At 53.8% G+C, this 20071-nt stretch overlaps 7 protein-coding genes across 7 annotated transcripts; 3 read left to right on the top strand and 4 right to left on the bottom strand.

The window, feature by feature from the left end:
• Positions 1-696: 696 nt before the first annotated feature.
• On the top strand, positions 697-1092 carry J4E93_009618 (uncharacterized protein; the record flags this gene model as incomplete). Its single annotated transcript, XM_049347507.1, has 1 exon — positions 697-1092. The coding sequence occupies one exon, from the start codon at positions 697-699 to the stop codon at positions 1090-1092; it is 396 nt and encodes a 131-aa protein (XP_049195274.1).
• Positions 1093-1996: 904 nt separating this feature from the next.
• Positions 1997-3932, top strand: J4E93_009617 (uncharacterized protein; the record flags this gene model as incomplete). The annotated part of the gene is made up of 3 exons (XM_049347506.1): positions 1997-3190; positions 3240-3466; positions 3518-3932. 3 exons carry the CDS (start codon positions 1997-1999, stop codon positions 3930-3932), a joined length of 1836 nt encoding a protein of 611 aa, XP_049195273.1.
• Positions 3933-4955: 1023 nt separating this feature from the next.
• Positions 4956-7313, top strand: J4E93_009616 (uncharacterized protein; the record flags this gene model as incomplete). Its single annotated transcript, XM_049347505.1, has 3 exons — positions 4956-4964; positions 4989-5410; positions 5675-7313. The coding sequence occupies 3 exons, from the start codon at positions 4956-4958 to the stop codon at positions 7311-7313; spliced, it is 2070 nt and encodes a 689-aa protein (XP_049195272.1).
• A 2309-nt stretch (positions 7314-9622) lies between these two features.
• On the bottom strand, positions 9623-10178 carry RPL28 (60S ribosomal protein L28; the record flags this gene model as incomplete). The annotated part of the gene is made up of 3 exons (XM_049347504.1): positions 9623-9959; positions 10018-10076; positions 10128-10178. 3 exons carry the CDS (start codon positions 10176-10178, stop codon positions 9623-9625), a joined length of 447 nt encoding a protein of 148 aa, XP_049195271.1.
• Positions 10179-10515: 337 nt separating this feature from the next.
• On the bottom strand, positions 10516-13633 carry J4E93_009614 (uncharacterized protein; the record flags this gene model as incomplete). The annotated part of the gene is made up of 2 exons (XM_049347503.1): positions 10516-10599; positions 10676-13633. 2 exons carry the CDS (start codon positions 13631-13633, stop codon positions 10516-10518), a joined length of 3042 nt encoding a protein of 1013 aa, XP_049195270.1.
• A 605-nt stretch (positions 13634-14238) lies between these two features.
• Positions 14239-14911, bottom strand: APS2 (AP-2 complex subunit sigma; the record flags this gene model as incomplete). Its single annotated transcript, XM_049347502.1, has 4 exons — positions 14239-14571; positions 14682-14711; positions 14768-14807; positions 14877-14911. The coding sequence occupies 4 exons, from the start codon at positions 14909-14911 to the stop codon at positions 14239-14241; spliced, it is 438 nt and encodes a 145-aa protein (XP_049195269.1).
• A 2947-nt stretch (positions 14912-17858) lies between these two features.
• Positions 17859-19607, bottom strand: J4E93_009612 (uncharacterized protein; the record flags this gene model as incomplete). Its single annotated transcript, XM_049347501.1, has 4 exons — positions 17859-18427; positions 18481-19072; positions 19123-19451; positions 19538-19607. 4 exons carry the CDS (start codon positions 19605-19607, stop codon positions 17859-17861), a joined length of 1560 nt encoding a protein of 519 aa, XP_049195268.1.
• Positions 19608-20071: the final 464 nt, after the last annotated feature.

Genomic DNA, 20071 nt, shown 5'->3' with positions numbered 1-20071 from the left:
CGGGGATTGTGGAACCAGTACACATTGCGGATCAAGCACACCATTCTTCATATCCCCCAATCCCGGTAGCTATCTCTGCAGCAAGGAGGGAACGGTAGGGTACAGAGTAAAGACGAGGCTCGCGCGAAAGAGGCGACAGCGGAAGGTGGTTCGAGACAAGGCCAAAGCAGACACCAAGGCCAAGGTCCCACACGCGGGTAACAAGAAGACCAAATTTTGGCTCCAAGTCAACTTGCTCTGGCTCAGGCTTCACCTCGGGACTTGAGATCAGTACATGGCAGACGGCGGTGATTGTGGTAGCGCAAGCTATAGCTCCGGCGACTGTGGCGGCGGCGACTCCGGCGGTTGCAGCACATCCCATACCGCAGGTGACGGGGGTAGCTACTCAGGCGGAGATTCAGGAATCGATTACATCCCACAAGGTGGTTCCTCCTCGTCCAGCCGACCATTGACAGCCGAGGAGCGTGCGGAACGTGACCGCAAACGCAAAGAAGATCAAGAGGAGTACGAGCGTAAGAGAGCGGAGAAGAAAGAGAAGAAGCAACAACGAAGGGCAGTCCGAGCCGAGACCGCTACTGCAGTCAAAGCAAAGCGCCACGAGGCGGCTAAGTTGAAGGAGAAGATCCGCCTGACTGCCACGCTGCTTACACTCAAACTCCATCTTTGAGCGACGCCAGATACGGTTCAAGGCATTGAATGGAGTCTTCATTCGTCGCCGCAGACTCTGGGACGACATCCTCAGGCGATTGCGGAACGACATCTGGAGATCGCGGAGCCGATTCGAGAGGCGATACTGGAGGTGACTGTGGTGCTGATTCGGGAAAAGACTGTGCCGACACAGAACCTCATCCGACTGAACGAGAATACAAGTACACCGACTTCGCCACTGTACTCCAGACAGACACTGCCGGTCCTTCTACCTCGTCGCAGTCGAAGACACAGCCCGATACTAGCACACCAGAAGAACTACAGCTACAAGAAGAGCGTAAACAAGCGAGAGCACAGAAGAAGGAAAAGAGAAAAGAACAGACAAAGAAGTTCCTGAACAGCGCCAAAGCTGTTGCTGAGAACATCATCAAAGGCAAGTTGTGAGGCTTCGATTGTTCGGTCAAGACTCGCGTACATCGCAGCAAGCTCGATCCCGGAACATTCAAACCATTTGCGCGGATGGGGACCAGTGTACGCAGTAGTCGGAGTTATCGGAGCGTGCGATTCTCCCAAGACTCCAACGTTGGATCAGAGGCAAACTTCTCTCGCTGGCCGGGAGTCTATGTCCATCCTGGGAACTTCGTACACGCCGCCGACAGACCGAAAGACGAAGAAGCGTGGCAGAGGTGCCGCAACTCTTTCAGAAGACTGAAGGCTCGTTTCCGCAAGAAGAGAGCCGATCGAAACGACTCGCATGGCAAACGTCGGTGGTTTCGACGTTCCTCGCCCTAACACGGGTGAGCACACCTTCTATCAGAACATCACCTGTTATGTTCATGTCTACGCGCCAACTACTGTACACCAAAATACGCCGAACGCGGCGCCGGAGACTCATGCCGCGGTGGGAAGCTCGTGCGAATCGGATCCAACGCTGTCAGTGCCCGAGAACCTGGGCGGAGTTGCTGCCAACCTCCGTCTTATCGACCTCGAGAGGGTGAAACGAGGACGACCCGGGAAGAGACAAGTCCTTGTTGAGTGGGCAATCAGGAAACTCCAGAGGTTACTCCACAAGGTGACCTAAAGCGGACGGTCGTTGTGTATGCGGTGGCATCGAGAAAATGTCGGTAGAGCTCGTCGAGTTCGACGGCCTTTTGGGCGACGTCGCAACGTGTTCAAGTGGAACAAACGACGCGAAAGATTTTGGCGTTGGCGTCGGCTTCATTTCCTGGCGTTGAAGTATTGGGTGGTTGGCGTCGCGCGTCGCTGGTTCAAGGTCGCTCGGAAGTGAGCACAGACCGCCCGCAACTGTGCATTGGCACCAGAACTGCTGCTCGCCATACTTCACGTCATGTTCGCCCGCACCACCCGCAACACTCTTGCTACAGCCTCGAAACAGCCCTACATATGTCATTCATGTCTGCGCCGGACTAGACAGTCTCAATTGGGCGCTGTCCATCTTCCCACGCGTCACACAGCACGATCTCTCCACACTGAGACCCAGCCACCACCGACCCAGGATGGCACGGCGTTTCGAAAGCAGCTGAAAGATGCTGCGAAGCAACAAAAGAAAGAGAAGAGCGCCTCTTCTGGCGCCCCAAAGTCCTCGAAAAAGGGCAAAGATGTGCGACTAGAAAAGTGGGAGCTAACGGTTGGAATCGAAGTCCATGCCGAGCTCAACACCGCGCGGAAGCTTTTCTCTGGTGCTGCGACCTCAGTCAGCGAGGCACCCAACACCCATGTCTCCTTGTTCGACGTCGCATTTCCCGGTACTCAGCCTCACTTCCAGAAGGAAACCCTCCTACCCGCCCTCCGCGCCGCCATAGCCTTCCAATGCGAGATACAACCCAAGAGCAGCTTCGACCGCAAGCACTACTTCTACCAAGATCAGCCCTCGGGCTACCAGATCACACAGTACTACGAGCCTTTTGCGACGAACGGCAAGATTACCCTGTACCCTCATGACTTCCCGCCTGGTGCTGCTCCGCAATCAGGTCCTGTCGAGATTGGCATCAAGCAGATACAGATGGAGCAGGATACCGCAAAGACCGTGCAGCAACCCCCTTCGACTCACCTACTTGACTTCAACCGCGTCTCGCATCCTCTCATCGAGATCATCACACTACCTCAGATCCACGATCCTACAGTCGCTGCTGTCGTCGTTCGCAAGATACAAAACATACTCAAGGCTGTCAATGCCTGCACAACTGGCATGGAGTTGGGCGGACTGCGTGCCGATGTCAACGTATCAGTTCGTCAACGCGCAGGGGAGTCATCTGATTCTAGCCACTCATATCACGGTGTTACTGGTCTGGGTCAACGGACTGAGATCAAGAACCTGGCAAGCGTCAAGGCTGTCGAAGACGCCATCATCGCAGAGCGCGATCGACAGATCGACTTGCTCGAGAGCGGAGGTGTCGTTGAGGGCGAGACTCGCGGATGGACTCTTGGAAGCAAAACCACCAAACGTCTCAGAGGTAAAGAGGGCGAGATCGACTACCGCTATATGCCGGACCCAGACATTGCTCCTGTCATCATTGGAAACGTAAGCACAGGCAATACTTTTGGCATGAAAGCTGTGCTAATCTTATCAGGATCTTGTTGAATACCTCCGGAACACCCTTCCAAAGCTGCCGGATGTGAACGTGGACATGCTCGCCAATACCTACGGACTCACTACTAAGGATGCCATCACACTTCTCTCCATGGACGATGGCGAACGATTGGAATACTATCTGGACGTCATTCGCTGCCTGGTCCGTCAAACTGAGCACGAGAAAGATGTTCCACTAGAAACCTTGGGCAAGATCACCGGGAACTGGTATGTTCATCTGCTATGCTACGCGTCGGAATCAAACTAACGCGTGACCAGGGTATTGATGGAACTCGGCTCTCTCTTCCAAGACGAACCTTGGGACCCCAACCGCGTCCCGGCCGACTATCTAGCCGGTGTCATCTCGCACATACGTCGCAAAGAGGTCACATCGCCTTCCGCAAAACGCCTACTTGCCATCAAATTTGAGGGAGACCAGCGCAGCGTATCTGAAGTCGTTCACCAAGAGAACCTTCTCCTGCAACCACTCAGCCAGGAAGAGTACATCAAGCTGGCACAAACTCTGCTAGAAGAGAAACCCGACATGGTTCGCGACATCACCGAAAAGGGTCAAGTCAAGAAGGTCGGCTGGTTCGTGGGACAAATGGTGATGCGTGCTCCGGACGGAAGCGTCGAGCCAGACAAGGCGAAGGAGGTACTGCTGAACTTGCTGGGTGTAGGAGAGAAGGCGTAGTGATGGCGTGGATACCCTAATCAAACTTATCTTTAAGATTGGTGCGTATTGCTTTTGTGCCTTATGTGACTGATGGTTATATGGCTATAAGGGTCCAATGTACGGGTAAGGATGTCAAAACCACTGACGTTTGACAGCTCAACAACCTCAACCCACCAACTAACCAGCCTACAAGCAGTCGTTACCTCGTGTCTCGCTTCCAAGATATGCAAGCCCACAGCGCACGGTGACAGTGATAATTCGGGAGTCGGTTCAGGTCTCAGTCCAGCGGCCGCGGGTGCAACACCTGTCTTCAACTCACGGCCCGAAGCACCCCAAAGGCTTCAACCGCATCAGTCCGGAAACTGCTTCCATCACTTCGCTCATACGCAGGATTACTAAGGGAAATGCATGCATAATCCGTTCCAAACTCCATTCCATCCACTACGCACATCCACCCACAATGTCCCCCGAACAAACCGCCTTATACCTCGCCCGCTTCCGCGACCGCATCGCCACTATCCGGCAGAGCGTAACTGTCGTCTCCCTCAGAGGCAAATTCACGAATACTCTACGTCGCAGAGATAGTCTAGGTCGCCGGGGCGACAATGCTCGTACGGCACTCTCTGCGTCGCTGGGTCTGTATCACACCGGCGTGGATAAGTCGGAGGAGGATTTGAGGGATATGAGTCCTGTTGGCTGGGGGGATGAGGATGGTGATGAAGATTGTGATGGAAGGTCTGATAGTATGGAACCCCTAAGGGATCGAGATGGAGATGCGAGCAGAGAGGATATTAATGATGGGGCGTGGGACGGGCAATGGGAGTTGGACATGGACCGAGAAGAAGAGCGGTTGATGCGTTCGGAGCACCGGATTGCGGAAGAGAGAGTGTCGTTGGGCGGGGATGGGGGTGGAGAGAGGGAGATGTATGTGGCGTATCATAGTTTGAATAGTGGAGCGGCGAGGAAGATGAGGTTGGATGAGGTGCAGAGGATGTATGAGGGTGGGGGGAGGTATGCTACGGTATGTTTGTGACGTTTGGGATGGGTAAAGTGATTACTGACGGAAATGAACAGGTTGGCAAGAAGAAGGGCCGCGAGTTGCAGAGTATGCTGCAGAATTTGAGTCCAGAGGAGTGGAATGGGGAAGCGCCAGATGGAGAAGTGCAAGACGAAGAAGCGCAGGACGAAGAAGTGCCAAACGAGGAAGCGCAAGACGAAGAAGCACAAAACGAAGAAGCGTCAGACGAGGAAGCCCCAGACGAAGAACCACCTCATCTTGGTGCCAACGAAGACCAAGACTCCATCTCCCTCCCCTCAAACCCCTACCCCGAAGACGACTTCCTCCTCCCCCTAACCCGACAACCCGCGCGAACCACACCACCCCCGCCCTTCCCCTCCCCTCCCAACCTAATCATACACCCAAACTCCTCGCCTGGACTATCGATTCCATCACCCGGACTATCGATACCATCGAACCCTTACCCAGAAGACGCACCGTCCTCACCAACCTCCTTCTCCCAGCCCCCTCGACAACCACAACCACCACCACCACCCCGACCCACACAATCCCCCTCCCCATACTTCCGCGCCGTAACACCGCCTACACCCCACTCTCGACGATTCCCGATATATCCAAGTGATAGAGCGATAACGCCTATTAGTCCGTTTAATGCGAGTAGGCATTTGATTTCTGCGGAGGGGACGGCGTCGAGCCTGAGTTACCGGATTGAGCATCGTCAAGAAGGAAATGATGGTTACAGAAACGATGATGATGGTGTAGAAGGGGGGTATACGTATGCGCCTAATCATCCTTATCACGGTATGAGTGCTCAAGAGACGAGCGAGTATTGGCTTGGGCTTGAGGGGTATCATACGGAGAGTGAGCGCAATTTGAGGAGGGGTCAAGGGAGGGGTAGGAGACGGACGGTGTCTTCGCCTGTGCAGTATGATGCAGAGAGGGTGTTTGGGTCTGTGGGGGAGAGTTATGAGGATGGTGGTGTAGATGGTCATGGGGAACGGGCGGATGAGGTTAGGCGACGGTATCTGGACGCTTTGAGTGGTGAGGAGAGAAAGATGGCGGAAGAAGAGGACGAGGAGGAGTTCGCCATGAGAACTTCCGCTGGAGAGACCAATGCGGGAAGGAAGAACATGATGAACCGGCTCCTAAGCACCTTTGCATGTCGACCCGGAACCGTCACACCACTACACACCACCATCCCCAACCCGACCAACCCAAACACCGCAAACGCAACCTCCACCCCCGCCGTACCCACACCCCCAAAGAAATACACCCTAGCCTACCTCTCCCACAAAATACACCGAACCCAAAAAAGAGAAGAAGAAGCAAAACTCCGAGAACGCCTCATGGCCATCCGCCTACCCGAATCATCTGCGCCGCGAACTCACCACATCGAAAACATCAACAACAATAATGACCCCACAGAAGTCCCCGTACTCATCCCCAAACCCAAAGCGAAGAGGAGAAAAGACAGTACACAACCCAACCCACCTTCTCTTGTTCCGAACCTAGAAAGTCGGACGCAGAGTGTCATTGGTCCGCCCGTTGGTCTTTCGCAGATGATTCAGAGGGCGCCGGGGAGTGTTAGGGTGGTGACCCCTTTGCCTGTTTCTGTATCTTCAGAGACAGGGTCTTCAGGTGGAGAGAGGGGGGAAGAGGTTGAAGAGGAGGTTCAGCGTGGACCCAGACAAGAGCATTCAGGCTCAAGTCTCAGTGACCGGTTGCGGAAAACGCAACTTGAAGATTTACCTCTGCAACAGGATGCAGCAAAGGAGATACGGGATCTGATGATGGCGCTTGAAAGGGATCAACACCACTGTCATCCAACTACTACACCCCCACCTCCTCAGCATACCAACATCACCGCAACACCCAACCATCTCAACCCACCCACCCCACCTACCCAACAAGCAGACTCACTACCAGCCGGTTTCTCACGTCCAGAAACGACCCCCTCATCGGGCCACACACAGCCCAGTTTGTCTGCGCACGAAACTCTTGAACGCCACTTCCGCACACAACGCCAAGTCAATGAGCGTTTCATCCGTCCCATTCGTGCGATAACTTCGCAGTCGAGTAGTCGGACGCTGCCGAGGAGTTATCGGGTACCGGAAGATCATAGTAATGGAAGGGGTGTTCTGCGGGTTACTAACGTGGTTGTGCAGGGAGAGGGATTGGAGGGAAGTAACGAGGTTGGGGTTGATGATGAGGCCGAGGTTGATGAAAGGAGTCGTGATGGTGGTGGTGTGGATAGTATTGTTGAAAATCAGCAAGCTGGTACTGGGGAGTTGGCAGCGGATGGCGAAGAGCAGAAGGGTGAGTCTCTACTCCGATATAATGGTGACGAGGAAGGTGGGAAAGATGTGTCAGAGGCTGGATGAGCGATATCCAAATCGTTGGTACTACGTTTATCACTACTCCTGCATACACTAGATTATCAAGCTAGAGGATAGATGAAATAAAAGAAGTGGTTCGCAAATCACCTTCCGTGTTTACCTGATGTCGAAGTAGCAATACGTGCCGTGTCAAGTTTGAGTCAAAGAAGAAATGGCCCTTGCACTGAGTCACATGCACAAGAGCTGTGCCGCATACATCTCCACCTTCCACCTTTCCCCCTCAATCTTTTCCTTCCAGTAAGATAGCAATACCAGAATGAGCCTTCGTTCTCGACTCCCTGCATCACGGGTCGGTTCAACGGCTCAAAACCAGGTACGCATGTATTCACCGCCTATGTGAACATCAAGGCTGATAGCGGCAAGGCCACGCCTCGTGATCTAGCAGAAAAAGAGCAAAGAATCTCCTTGCTGACATGGAATGATATACGTAAGATGATAAATTTGATCATGTTTCTGCAGCTGATCGATACGGTAGCGAGTTGGTACCAGTACATCTACCGTATATTAACCCGTCGTCAACGTGCCGCTTACGAGAGTTAGAGACAATGAGTACATTCTATCAGGCTACAGGTAAGACTCCTGGGAAACCCTCGTTCCATGGACAGTTCGTAAGAAAAGAGCAACAAACAGGCCCGTCTCAAACTCCTACGCGCAGTCCTTTGGCAGCATTCTCAGTATCCACAACGAAACAGGCAAGCCATCACCCAGTGCCAGCCTACAAAAGACGAACTGACCAACCCCTCTCCAGCAAACATATTCTCGCATCTCATCGGCTCAGTCCTATTCTTCACTCTCCCCATCCCCGTATACTATTCCCTGCAGCAGCCAAGATACACCACAGTAACCACAGCCGACACCATCGTCTTCTCGACCTTCTTCCTCGGTGTCGGGATTTGCTTTGCACTATCCGCAACGTAAGTCCTGCATTACACATCCCACATCAACTTACTAGCGCCTAGGAAATGTCTAACACACAAGCCCAGTTTCCACATCATCGCCAACCACAGCAAAACCGTCCACATCTTCGGTAACCAGCTCGACTACGTACGTAACCCACCCCCACCATTTCACCAATCCACCACAGCCAACCAACTACCCCAGCTTGGCATAGTAATACTAATGTATGGTTCCACCATCCCATGTATATACTACGGTTTCTATTGTTCCCCCCACCTGCAAACAACATACTACACTCTCGTATCTGCCCTAGCAGGAGGCTGTGTCTACGCAACGCTCCACCCAGCGTTCCGTCGCCCGGAATATCGTCCGTACCGCGCGGCCATGTATGCGGGTCTTGGTCTCTCGTTTGTCGTTCCTGTTGTGCATGGTTTACTGGAGTTTGGAGTGGAGACGCAGATGGGGAGGATGAGTTTGGATTGGATGGTGGTGATGGCGGTGTTGAATCTTGCTGGGGGTGTGGTGTATGCTCTGAGAGTAGGTCCATATGCCTGGAAATCATTCCATGCGAAAGAAAAGGAATGCAGAACTGACTACATACAGGTCCCAGAGAAATGGTATCCGTACTGGTTTGATGTCTGGGGTTCGAGTCACCAGATCATGCATTGTTTGGTTGTTTGTGCTGGTATTGCACATCTGTGTGGTCTGCTGAGGGCGTTCGACCATGTTCATGGGCACGGGAATGTTTGTGCGGTGTAACGAGGGGTTCGGAAATCGAAGAGAGTGAGGTGTTGAAAACGTGACTGGGGAATATCTCGATTGCTGATTGATACAAACTAATGAGTACGCCCGTATGTTCTTGAGCGGCTACTGAGATGGACTGAACTATGGCATAGCAGACAAAGGTCACTATTCTAGGCGCATATTCGATGGCGCCGGATTTTCTAGTCGATGTAATTGAATCGTCGCCAGCGCTTGAAGCGCAGAAGGCTTTGTTTGGACGACAGGCGTTCAGACCAAGAAGTAACGCGGTATACTGGACTCATCAAGTTAGTACAACATAATTTTCCCCTCACAGCACACAACGCCATAACATCACAACATCACGGAGGCAGCCATGCGATAGCATAGCGATGCCGTACCACATCCAGGCATCGCATGTGCGGGATAGCCAAAGGCCAAAGGTTTGTTCAGGAACGGTCATATTGTCTATGAAACATTCCTCAGCCACCACGCTGACGCAAGTCAACGCAGACCCGTTTGTAGGGTAACTGCGGACTTGAAGATCCATCCCAATCATTGCCGTTATGGTATCCTTTTGTATCATTCCGAGACGCCGTTTCATGCACAATCGTGTTGTGTGAGTGATGGTTGATCGTATCGTATCGTTCTGGCGCTTATGCGACGAGCTGAACGACACCACCGGCCTCCTTGATCTTCTTCTCAGCCTCAGCGGAGACGTAGCGGGCGCGGACGACGATGGGGACAGCGGGGAGACGACCTTTTCCGAGGACCTTGGAGTAGCCGTAGTCGAGGAGGTTGAGGACGGGGGCGTTGCCGGACTTGTTGGCGAGGTACTCGGCGCGCTTCTCAGCGGGGATGAGCGACCAGAGCTTGTCGAGGTTGATGACGGGCTTCCAGAAGAGGTTCTGCATCTTGTGGAAGTACCTCATACCAACCTTACCGAAGTAACCGGGATGGTACTTGTCGATGTTGGTCTGGTGGTGGTGCTGACTAGAATAACGAAGTCAGTGTTTGTTCGACATGCATTTCGTACACGGATAGTACTCACCCACCAGCCATACCACGACCACCGGGATGCTTCCTGTGCTTTCCGACACGTCCGTGACCCTGGATGCCGAGTTAGCAGAGTAAACGAAGTATTTCAGCGTGAAAACATACGGCGGAGACGTGACCGCGGTGCTTGCGGGTCTTGGTTAGGCGGGTAGGCATCTTTGCGTCGTGATGCTGTGGGTTAGTTGTCGAGCGAAAGTTCGATGGAAGGCTGGCGCTGGCGATTTTCTTCGTTGAGCGGAAAAGCTAAGCGAGGTGCGCTAGTGAGGGTCACGTGCGGGATCCTTGTCGCATCACGGCGGCGCATCCTCGCATCGTCGGGGGTCAAAGGTGGGAACATCAAAGTGCGCAGGATGACAGCATGATGGGAGAAATATTGGGTGTTGAATTGAATACGTGGGTCTCGTCTTTCAGTAGTAATACTCCGCCAGTTCCCCCGCTATCGCTATGCAATACAGACTTCATCCATCAACGTCGCTGCCTTCTCTACAGTACTCTAACCCCAGTACGGTGTCCGCAGGCCCACGAAAGTCGAACCAACACCATCGCCCGAGTCCTCCTTCTTGCGCTGTCCAGCAAGCTATTCAAAGTCAGCAATCGCGTTCAAACGAACACCATCAGATGCCAAGTACCTCTAACTGGATATGCCTATGCACATGCACAAGCCAATCCACATAACTCTGCGCCTCATTATTCCGATCCTCATACAACAACCTTGCAAACTCGTACTCCGCGCCATCGAGACCCTGTCTTGCAAGCTGAATGGTAAGCGCCTTGGACGCCCTCGTACCCTCCAGATACTGCAGTATATTCCTGACTTGAGCGTTGAGGTGGGTTTCGAGGACAGGGAGAGTGGATTGGAAGGGGTCGAGCGCTTTGAGACTGTTGTTGCCTTCGCCGAAGAGGTCTTCGAGGAGGTTGGGTGAGACTTGTGTGTGCAGCCAGAGGAGGCAGACTTGGCCGTTGTCGACGATGTAGGCGCCGCCTTCTTCGACTTTGGAGAAGGAGGCGCGGATGTTTTCTGGCATTACGAGGTGGCCCTTTTCGTTTGCGAAACCGTCGCGCGCGTCGAGGTTGTGGATTGCGATGATGCGGGGGTAGAGGTATAGTGACATTTCCAGTGGGCCCATCGACTTGATCATGCGCATGTCGTGGACTCTTCGATCTGTGGGTTCTTTGCCGCCCTTGAAGGCTCTTGACTTGATCAGTCCGAGAATGTACATGCCGAACTCCTTCAGGTTCTCTGGTAGCACGAGTTGTCCGGGAGGATTGTTGCCGGTGAAGTTCTTCCTGTAGCCAGCAAGAATGTCGACAGTCTTCTCCGTCAAGGCTCCCCTAATCTCCTTGAGGTTCTTCTCTGTCATGCGAGCAGCAGCTTCCTTGGCGATGATGTTTACGACGGCATCCTGATCGACAAACTTCATGCATTCACCAGTATTCGGACTAACGCTCGCCACGATGTTCGTGCACCGCACTCGCCGCTCACCGTTAGCAGCCGTGTATAGTAGCGCACTCTGGAAGTGAGCATCAAGCTTCGGATCCAGTTTGCCATCGTAGCTGAACATGACACCAATAGCCTTGTCGGCGTCAATGACTCCGAACTCTAGATCGGCGCCAAAAGTGTGGTGGTAGAAGTTTCCGTGGTAGGCAGAGACCTGCAGGCCATTTGAGCAGCGAACCTTCATCAGCGCTTGATATCCGGTTTCTCGCGTGACTGTGTGCTGGATCTCCTTGGACAATTTCAGAATATCCCTTGGCGCATGGAAGTTAGGGTAGTAGAAGACTTCTCCACCTGTTACAGCGGAAACGTGGCCGATGGTCGCAATGTCGAGGTACCCTCCACTGGGCGCAGCAAGGAAAAAGTCCACACCAATGCCATTCTGCACCATCTTCTCAGCAACCTTCTTGAACCCAGGATGCTCAGTCTGAAGAAGCTTCTTCTCAGCATCGGTGTTGTGTACATTGTTGTCCTCACGTAGCATCAGCCGACCAGGACCCCAAGTCGGAAGCGCAGCCAAAGAGCACACAATCTTTCCGCCTGTAGCCGACAATGCTGCCACGGCAGAGTTTAAGCAAGGTAATAACGCTGGCTCTGGATTCTTCACTTCAGAGAACATGGTCGGTAGCTGTGCAAGAAGTGATGTGATGACGGTCTTGCACTCCACGGGGTCGACGAACAAGCCTTCGCTGAAGGGTAGGAAGGGATCTTCGAGGTCGGACATGACCAACATCTGGGCGCTCGTCAAGCTGGCGTTGAGGTTGTAAAAGTGCATCTCCTTGTCGTATGTGACGATGCCCACTTTAGCACCCTTTGGTATCCGAGTTGTAGTCTCGGCGCCCTCTGTCTCTGCTTCTTCGCCATAGAGCGCTTTCATGATGCCTTCACAGAAGCCATGGAGGAAACCACGGTTTACAGCCTCGGCGGTCACATCGACAAGGAACAACCACCGTAGACCGACAGGCTCCTTCGACCAGTATTCCTTGGGTACGAGGAAGTCGACAGTGCCCAAAGTGAGCTCCGGCCGTTGCAGTCTGTCTATCCTGACACCAGACTGATCGGTAGGCGCAAAGTATTCGCCAGGAACGTCGCCCGGGTATGTACACAAGTTGCACACGACCTTGTTTCCGCCGGCCTTGAACTGCATGAATGGATTAATGTACGCGCGACACCTTGCACACCTTGGTGGACCGGACTCGCCAAAGTCCAATACGGGTATAGCTTGCTCGCCTTCCTGTTGAGCAGCAAGCGGTTGCAAGACCATACCAAGTGGTAAAGACGTCGCAGCAAGGGCTTGCGCAGTGAGTGGAATGTTGTTCATGGTCAAACGTGCGAACTTAGGTGAGGAGTTGCCCTGGTCAAAGGCTACGAAGGGGACCGTGGCGGGAGGCGGTAGGTGGTGCTCCATAGTCGGGTATACGTTCTCTAGGTAGTACTTCGCCGGCGCATCGCGCGACTTCGGTATGCTGGGAATCTGCTCGGGATCTACACGCCCTTGAGCTGATCCAACCGCCGCTCCTCCACTCTGATGTGGTGCTGCCGGTGTTCTCGCAGCGTACTGCATAGGTGAAGCCTGCGATCCAGGACTGAAGATAGGGTTTACGGGTGCGGGAAACTGGCTCATGGCGGGAGTGATCTGAGGCTCCATCCATTGCGCTCCTCCGACTTGAGGCGAGTTTTGGTATTGTGTAGGTGTGCCATTCTGCGGCGCTCCGTTGAACGCCGGTGAAGTCCCTCCAGGTCCCTCGATATTATGATATGCATGTCTGTTCTTCTTCTTGTGCTTGGGTTGTGCCGCCTGATCCATACCCAAACCAACTGCTCCCATCTGCCCCGCGAGGTTGTTCACGTCTTGATCGCCCTGGTACTGAGGCTGACCCTGCAGCGCCGACTGGTCGGGGAAATAACCTTCTTGCTGGACTGGCGTGCCATATTGCGCTGGTGTGCCGGTGTACTGATTCGGAGGCTGGGCCATGGCCGGGCTGCCCGTCTGTTGGTAGCCAGGAGGGCCCGCAGCGACTGGTGGACGCCATTTGTTGGGCTCGTCTGGTCTGCCGGATCCATTCGGGTTTGGAGAGCCCGTACCGAGGGCGTGGTATGCGGCGAACTCAGACATGGTCGCGGCGCGGGGGTGTTGCGGTGGATTCGACGGACGGGACGATTCGAGGCGGGTCAGGCGTGTGGCGGAGGAACAACGGGGCGCGGAATGGTGTTAGAGATGTTCATATCATGGGGCGAGCATGCTGGGGGAATTTCGGCACAGGCGAAGGGACAGATCGCGAAGTACCAAGGTTGATGATGTGGCTATTTTCTAGACCTCTGCTTCCATCATAAGAGCGCGTCCGTGCGCTCCCTCACATGCAAGAACGACAGGGCCCATTCACGCGCGTGTCACCGAATTTAGAAGCTGGAACAGATTGGTGTGAAAGATGTGTTTGCAGGAATCGCTAGGATTTGCAGGCAATTCTCCGTGCTATTCTTCCGGCCAAATCTTGGTACCGAATCAGCCTCAAAGTATACCAACCCACCATGGGGTTACTGGCGCCCCAGATACTCGCGCAAGCCCTCTCAGCGCGGCTATACACGTAACTCTACCGTGTGCCCTTAGCAGCTCATAGCTACTAACCTCGTTCCTCTTATTCGAGCCCGAGGTGCCCGTCGAAGCAGCCTTGCGGCATGCTGCGACCATGTAATTCATGTAGTATATTCTTCTCGCCCTCCCTACTCCAGCTTATCCAAATGCGCCAACCTCGTCAGCACAACCTGTTTACTCGTCTCCTCGATCTCGCCCGCCAGAAACACCTCATCCAGTATCGCGTACACCTTGTAGAAATTAAACACCAAGTCCAGCTCACACACGTTCCCGAAGAAGGCATCTAGCACCTCGACGAAGAAGTGTATGGCTTCTAGGTACGCTAGCTCGTTGTCGTTTGTGTCGACGCAGGCGCAGAAGAAGAGGCCGGCGTAGCGGCGGTACACGATCTTGGACATGTTGCGGAACTCGACGAAGTTGGATTGGTGTTTTTGGTCGCGCGGGGCGATGAGGCGGTGGACCTGGTTGGTGATTTAGTTATGTTCGGAGGGTCGGTAGGGGGTGGGTTTGAGGGTTAGGTAGGCGTCGGAGGTGTAGTGGGTGGGTGGGTGGGAAGGAGGGTGTCGCATACCTCGCCCTTTAACTTGACTTTCTCTTCATCCTGCCTTGATGTTAGCTACTGCGCCATCTCTTAACATAGTAGACATCCCAACTCACACTATACGGCGCATACCACTTTGCCAATCTTGTCTTCCCTCTACAACCCATTAGCCTCAATTGCTAGATGACCTCCCCAACCCTCCTCTGCACGAACACCCTAACTTACTGCCTGTTCTGAATGAGGATGAAAGAGAGCACCATCTTCGCAATGTGCCTCTGGGTAGCAGGCTCAGCGCGCTGTGAGAGAGAAGTGAAGAAGTAACGAGGACGGCGCAGCGGCGTCGAGGGCGCGACTTCCGTGAAGAGACATGGCCCGAGCGTCATGGGTCAGGCACAGGCGCATCCCTGCAGGAACGTGGGCGCTGGCGGACCTGGGACGGAAGTGCCACTTTTAGCCGCAGGACATCGTCACATTCGGGTTCTACATCTACAACCTTTGAGCAATCGTAATGTAATTATAAATTAGAGAAGGCCGACTGATCAGCAAAACCCCATTTCACACAGAACAACCCCTACTCCTAACCCGACACAACGGCGCAAACCCCTCCACCACCATATCCTCATCACCCAACCTAACCTGATCCTCCATTCTCTCTTCCACATTCCCCACCATCACATGCCCCGTCTCAGCATATCTCTTATCAACCGAGCCATTCATTCTAGACCTCGATTTCACGCGTCGATACCGCCTTCGGCTCACCAACGCCTTGAGCGAGTCCACCGCTGACGAAGAAGAGGAGGATTCCGATTGCGACGACGAAGATGAGGGCGAGTTACTTGCGGTATCGAGAAGAGCAGGATCAACACTCCCCATAACAACATCCCCATCCCCATCCCTCATCACTACACCCACGTCCCCACTCCCTCCTCCTCCTCCCTCCCCCCTCTCCCCTGTTTCCCCTCTCCTCGAAAGTGGACTCCCGCCCCGTTCTCCAGCACCCTTCCTCCTCTCCGCACTAGCCCTTAATGCAGTCCAAAGATTCGTCTTAACATCCTTCTTCCTCGCGGTAATCTCACTACTCTCACTACAATCCCCAGTCTTGAGCATACCCTCAGGCAACGTGTTGATGGAGTTGATAATAACAGAAGCAGTCAGTGTAGGCATACTGTTGTTGTTGTTGCTTTCGTTACTGGAGAAGACGGAGGGGAAGACAGAGTCAACAGGTGTATGAACACCGAACTTCTTGCCCCAGCGGCATTCGGAGGGGTAATCGCATGTGTTCCAGCAGTCTTGCTGCTTCTCTGCCACTGCCACTTTATTCGAGCCGTAGCCGTTGGTGGTTGTTCCTGTATATGTCCTGCTACTGTGTTTCGGGCCACCCCTCCGCCACCGCCCTATTGTCTTCCAGCCTTCGTAGTCGAACTCACTCGGACAAGCACGATGGTTCCGTTGTTTCCTTTTATTACTTGACTTCCGCCAGGACTTTAAGGTTGTGCTGCCGCTGCAGAAATGGTGGCCGTCTTCGAGACAGCGGCGCGTTACGCCGAGACGGTAGTTGTGGTGGCATTGGTGGCATTTCCACATCCATGGTAAGGGACTTGATGGTGCTTCATCTACGGGTGGTGGATATCCGGGAGATGTTTGTGGAGTTGGTCTGTGGGCTTGCTGGCGGAAGGGAAGAGGAGGTGTGAGGGGCGTTCGTGGTGAGAATGGTGAAGGTGGGATGGACAGGAATGAGGATTTAAAGGGTGTCGCGAAGATCTGGAGAGAGTCTTTTGCTTTTCTTCCGGGCATTCTGAAGCTCTTGGTTCAATTTTGTGCACTAAAAGGGAGAGTTGGTTGCAATCTCTACAACTCGACTTTGCGATCTTACCGTCAACAAAAACTTACCCTTTCTACAGACATCCCTAACATCAGCCTCGGTCGCCTCCTGAGCTGCACTACTTCTTTGAGCATTTCCCACGAGGCGTTGTTACGAGCGTTAACACAAGCTGCGTTCAACAGCGGTCTTTGTCATCGTGGCCAAGCCGTACACGGGACTGTTCTTGTGCAAGAACCCGAGCCGGATCCTTTGTCCTACTTATTCACCCCGAACATCTTCTGTCTCGATCACGAACACGCCTTCCCGAGATCTCTTTGTTCGCGTGTGTTTGCGGGCAACCTTCCACCATTTCTTAGCGTGTATCACATAGTCACTCCCGCTCATCCAATGACATCATCACGATCCTGATTCTCAGAATTCTAATTCCGTCACACACCATCGCGATGCCATAAGTTTACATCGATACATCGGACGTTCTCACGTGCTGCACAGCCTCCCCCACACGCACCCGCCTCACCGGTACACCCATGCCCACGCGCACACCCAGAGATAAGGTCCTCCAACGGCGCCAGCAGCCAGCGCGTTTGCCAGATCGGCGAGGTATGGTAGTTCCCGCTTTCCATCCCAACACTCTTGTTCGCGATCGAGACCACTAGATTCCATCTCAGGAGATTGACGCCAACGACCTTGGCTTGGGAATAGCTACGACCACTTAGAACGCATATGCAGATACTGGATGTAGCGCGCAGATAATACGCCTCCGCGATACGTTGTATGGAGTTGAGATAAGAGCTCTCTGCCGCATCGAAGCACATCGATATCATAATGCGCGGTACAGATACACATCAGCGCTTCCTAAGGGTGAGGTGTCTGCATCGTGCAGATGTCAAGCTCACTTCGGTGGTAGCGTAGGCGCGCTGACATCATATCGCTGCGTCAATCCGGGGTTCAGTCGATCGACGGATCCTGGAGGAGCGGGAAAAGATAAGAAAGTGAGGAGAGTAGGCTTGGCATTGCTGCGTGGTGAACGCCATTCGCTGAACGGATTAAGTTGGCCTTGCTTAGTATGATAAGAAAGGCTGGGCGCGTGTCGGTGATATGGGAATGGGTGATGTGGGTTTGGGTGAGTTTGAAGTGATTTGGAATGCACTTGGGCAATTAGCAGATGGGAGCGATAATGATGTTTGATGTATCCATTCTCGAATTATGTACAATACATGAGGTGTAAGAAAAAACTGTAATACAAGTGTCTAAATGTATATGTCAAAAAGCACAGCTCAAAGACGGGGAGCAGGAGCGCAAGGTGGTATCTCGAAACGGGTAATGACTCAAAAAAGTCGCAAGCAACAAATCCAAATCAGCAATGCGCAGCAGCAAGGAAAAGCTTAGGTTTGAACCTGCTTCTCGTGCTCGGAGCCCATGGCCATCGCGTGCCTGTCGCCCGCAATGCCCGTGTGCTCGTGGCCTGAGCTGTGTTCCGATGGTGCCTTGCCCTCGAGCATCTGGCTGTGCTGGGGGATGCCGTGGCGCTCGCCTTGGGGTACGGAGTGCTCGCCGTCGATGGGCTCGCCCTTAGCGGGAGTCCATGCGAGGTAGTCACGGCGGACCTCGACGTAGTCGTAGGCGAATTCGCCGAGCTGGTCGTCGTCCATACCGAGGAGCTCGGCCTCTTCAGATGCGCGCAGCTTGAGGCCGGGGATCTTGTCGATGACGAAGGCGAGGATGGCGCTGACGACGAAGGAGTAGGCGGTTACGGCGACGATGTAGGCGATCTGCTTGTAGATCGCGGCGGGCTCGCCGGTGATGGCACCAGCGGTAAGGCCGTTGTTGACTCCGTCGAGTCCGATGATGTAGTCGGCACCGAAGATTCCGTTGAAGAAGAGGCCCCACATTCCAGCGACACCGTGCTCAGCGAAGACATCGAGAGAATCGTCAATCTTGATCCAGAACTTGACTAGATAGGTGTTAGCGAGCTGTTCATGAAAGGTTTTCCAAAGGGGTACATACTCTTGGTGGCAAAGTTAGCAACAATACCGGTGGTAATACCGAGGATGACGCTGGCCCATGGAGGCAAGAAACCAGAAGCGGGAGTAGCAGCGACAAGTCCGGAGATGACACCTGAGCACCATCCGACCATGGACCACTTGCGAGCAAGGCGCCAATCGAGGAGAACCCAAGTCATGGCGGCGAACATGGCGGTAAGGTTGCTGTTCCAGCATGCCATGACAGCACGGAGGTTGGCGCCGAAAGCGGAACCACCGTTGAAGCCCAACCAGCCGAACCACAGGAAGACGGTTCCGAGGGTGATCAAGGAGACGTTGTGAGGGCGGAAGTTGAGCATCATCTTCTCCTGGCGACGTCCGAGGATCATGGAGTAGGCGAGAGCTGTGCAACCGGAGACAATCTCGACGGGACCACCACCGGCGTAGTCAAGTCCACCCCATGCGAAGAACCAGCCGTTCGCGTTCCAGGCCCAGTATGCGACGGGGCAGTATACGATCGTGGCCCAGAGCCAGATGAAGACCATCATGGGGATTAAGCGACCGCGCTCAGCAACGCAGCCGACGACAATGGCAGCAGTGACAGCACAGAATTGCATCTGAGATGTGTTAGTTCGTTGAAATCAATTAATGACAATGTTTGTCGTACCTGGTAGAAAGAGTACAGCAACTCTGGGATCAAAGGACTACCGGGGCTGGGATGAGCGAGAACGCCCTTGAGACCGAACTTGTCGAGGTTTCCGATGAAGCCGTTCGTCGAGGGTCCGAAAGCGAGCGAATATCCCCAGAAGTACCATTGGAAGGTGATGACGGAGGCGGAGAACATGCAGGCCCAGATGAGGGAGAGGGCGGACTTTCTGCGAGCAAGACCGGAGTAGAGGAATGCGAGACCGGGAACCATGATCATCACCATGGCCGAGGCCACGAGGATGTAGGCCTGGTCACCCGCAGAGAACCATTGGTTCAAGTTCTCGGTGACTGATGTTCATGTTAGCCTTCTGTCGCACACGATGCGGATGTTGCGCTCGGCACGTGCGCAATGGTACTTGGGGACTTGTACTCACCAGAGTCACCACCAGTGATATCATCGGTGCCATTGAACTGCGCCGGAGGGCCGACCCACGAGTACGACATGGTGAGGGAAGTCCTAGGGGATTGTCGGGGTACTAAGGAGATCTGGGGTCCTTAAGTACTATGGGGAAAGGGAGGACGGTTCCACGGTAGGGCCTGTGGAAGAAAAGAGAAGGGATCAAAAGCTGGATCGGTGCCAGTAATATAAGCTGCTACAGGGAGATTCCGGAAGCCCTACTGTAGATTACGGTAGATGCGCCGGGACGACCTTTATGGGTGGAACTTGCTGTACTACTCTTATCTATCCTGGTCCACGGGCCATCACTCGAGGCAAAATAGACGAGGGTACATCACCCACAGCCGCGACCGTCGTGGGGTTCGCGTTAGATCCAGCCATGGAGCTTTGTTCTTTTTCTGCCGCGATTGATCGGAGCTGCGTCATTGCTGTCTCTAACGATCTAACGCCTTATCTCGCCGGCTCGCTGCTCTGCAAACATGTGACGGCGAAGCAGACGTGATAAGGCGCG

This window comes from Alternaria ventricosa, assembly GCF_023758065.1.
Source record: "Alternaria ventricosa strain BMP 2768 chromosome Unknown scaffold_23, whole genome shotgun sequence".
Classification (NCBI taxonomy): Eukaryota; Fungi; Ascomycota; class Dothideomycetes; order Pleosporales; family Pleosporaceae; genus Alternaria; species Alternaria ventricosa.
Note: the sequence above shows the minus strand (reverse complement) of the source record. Positions and strands in the feature narration are given on the sequence as shown.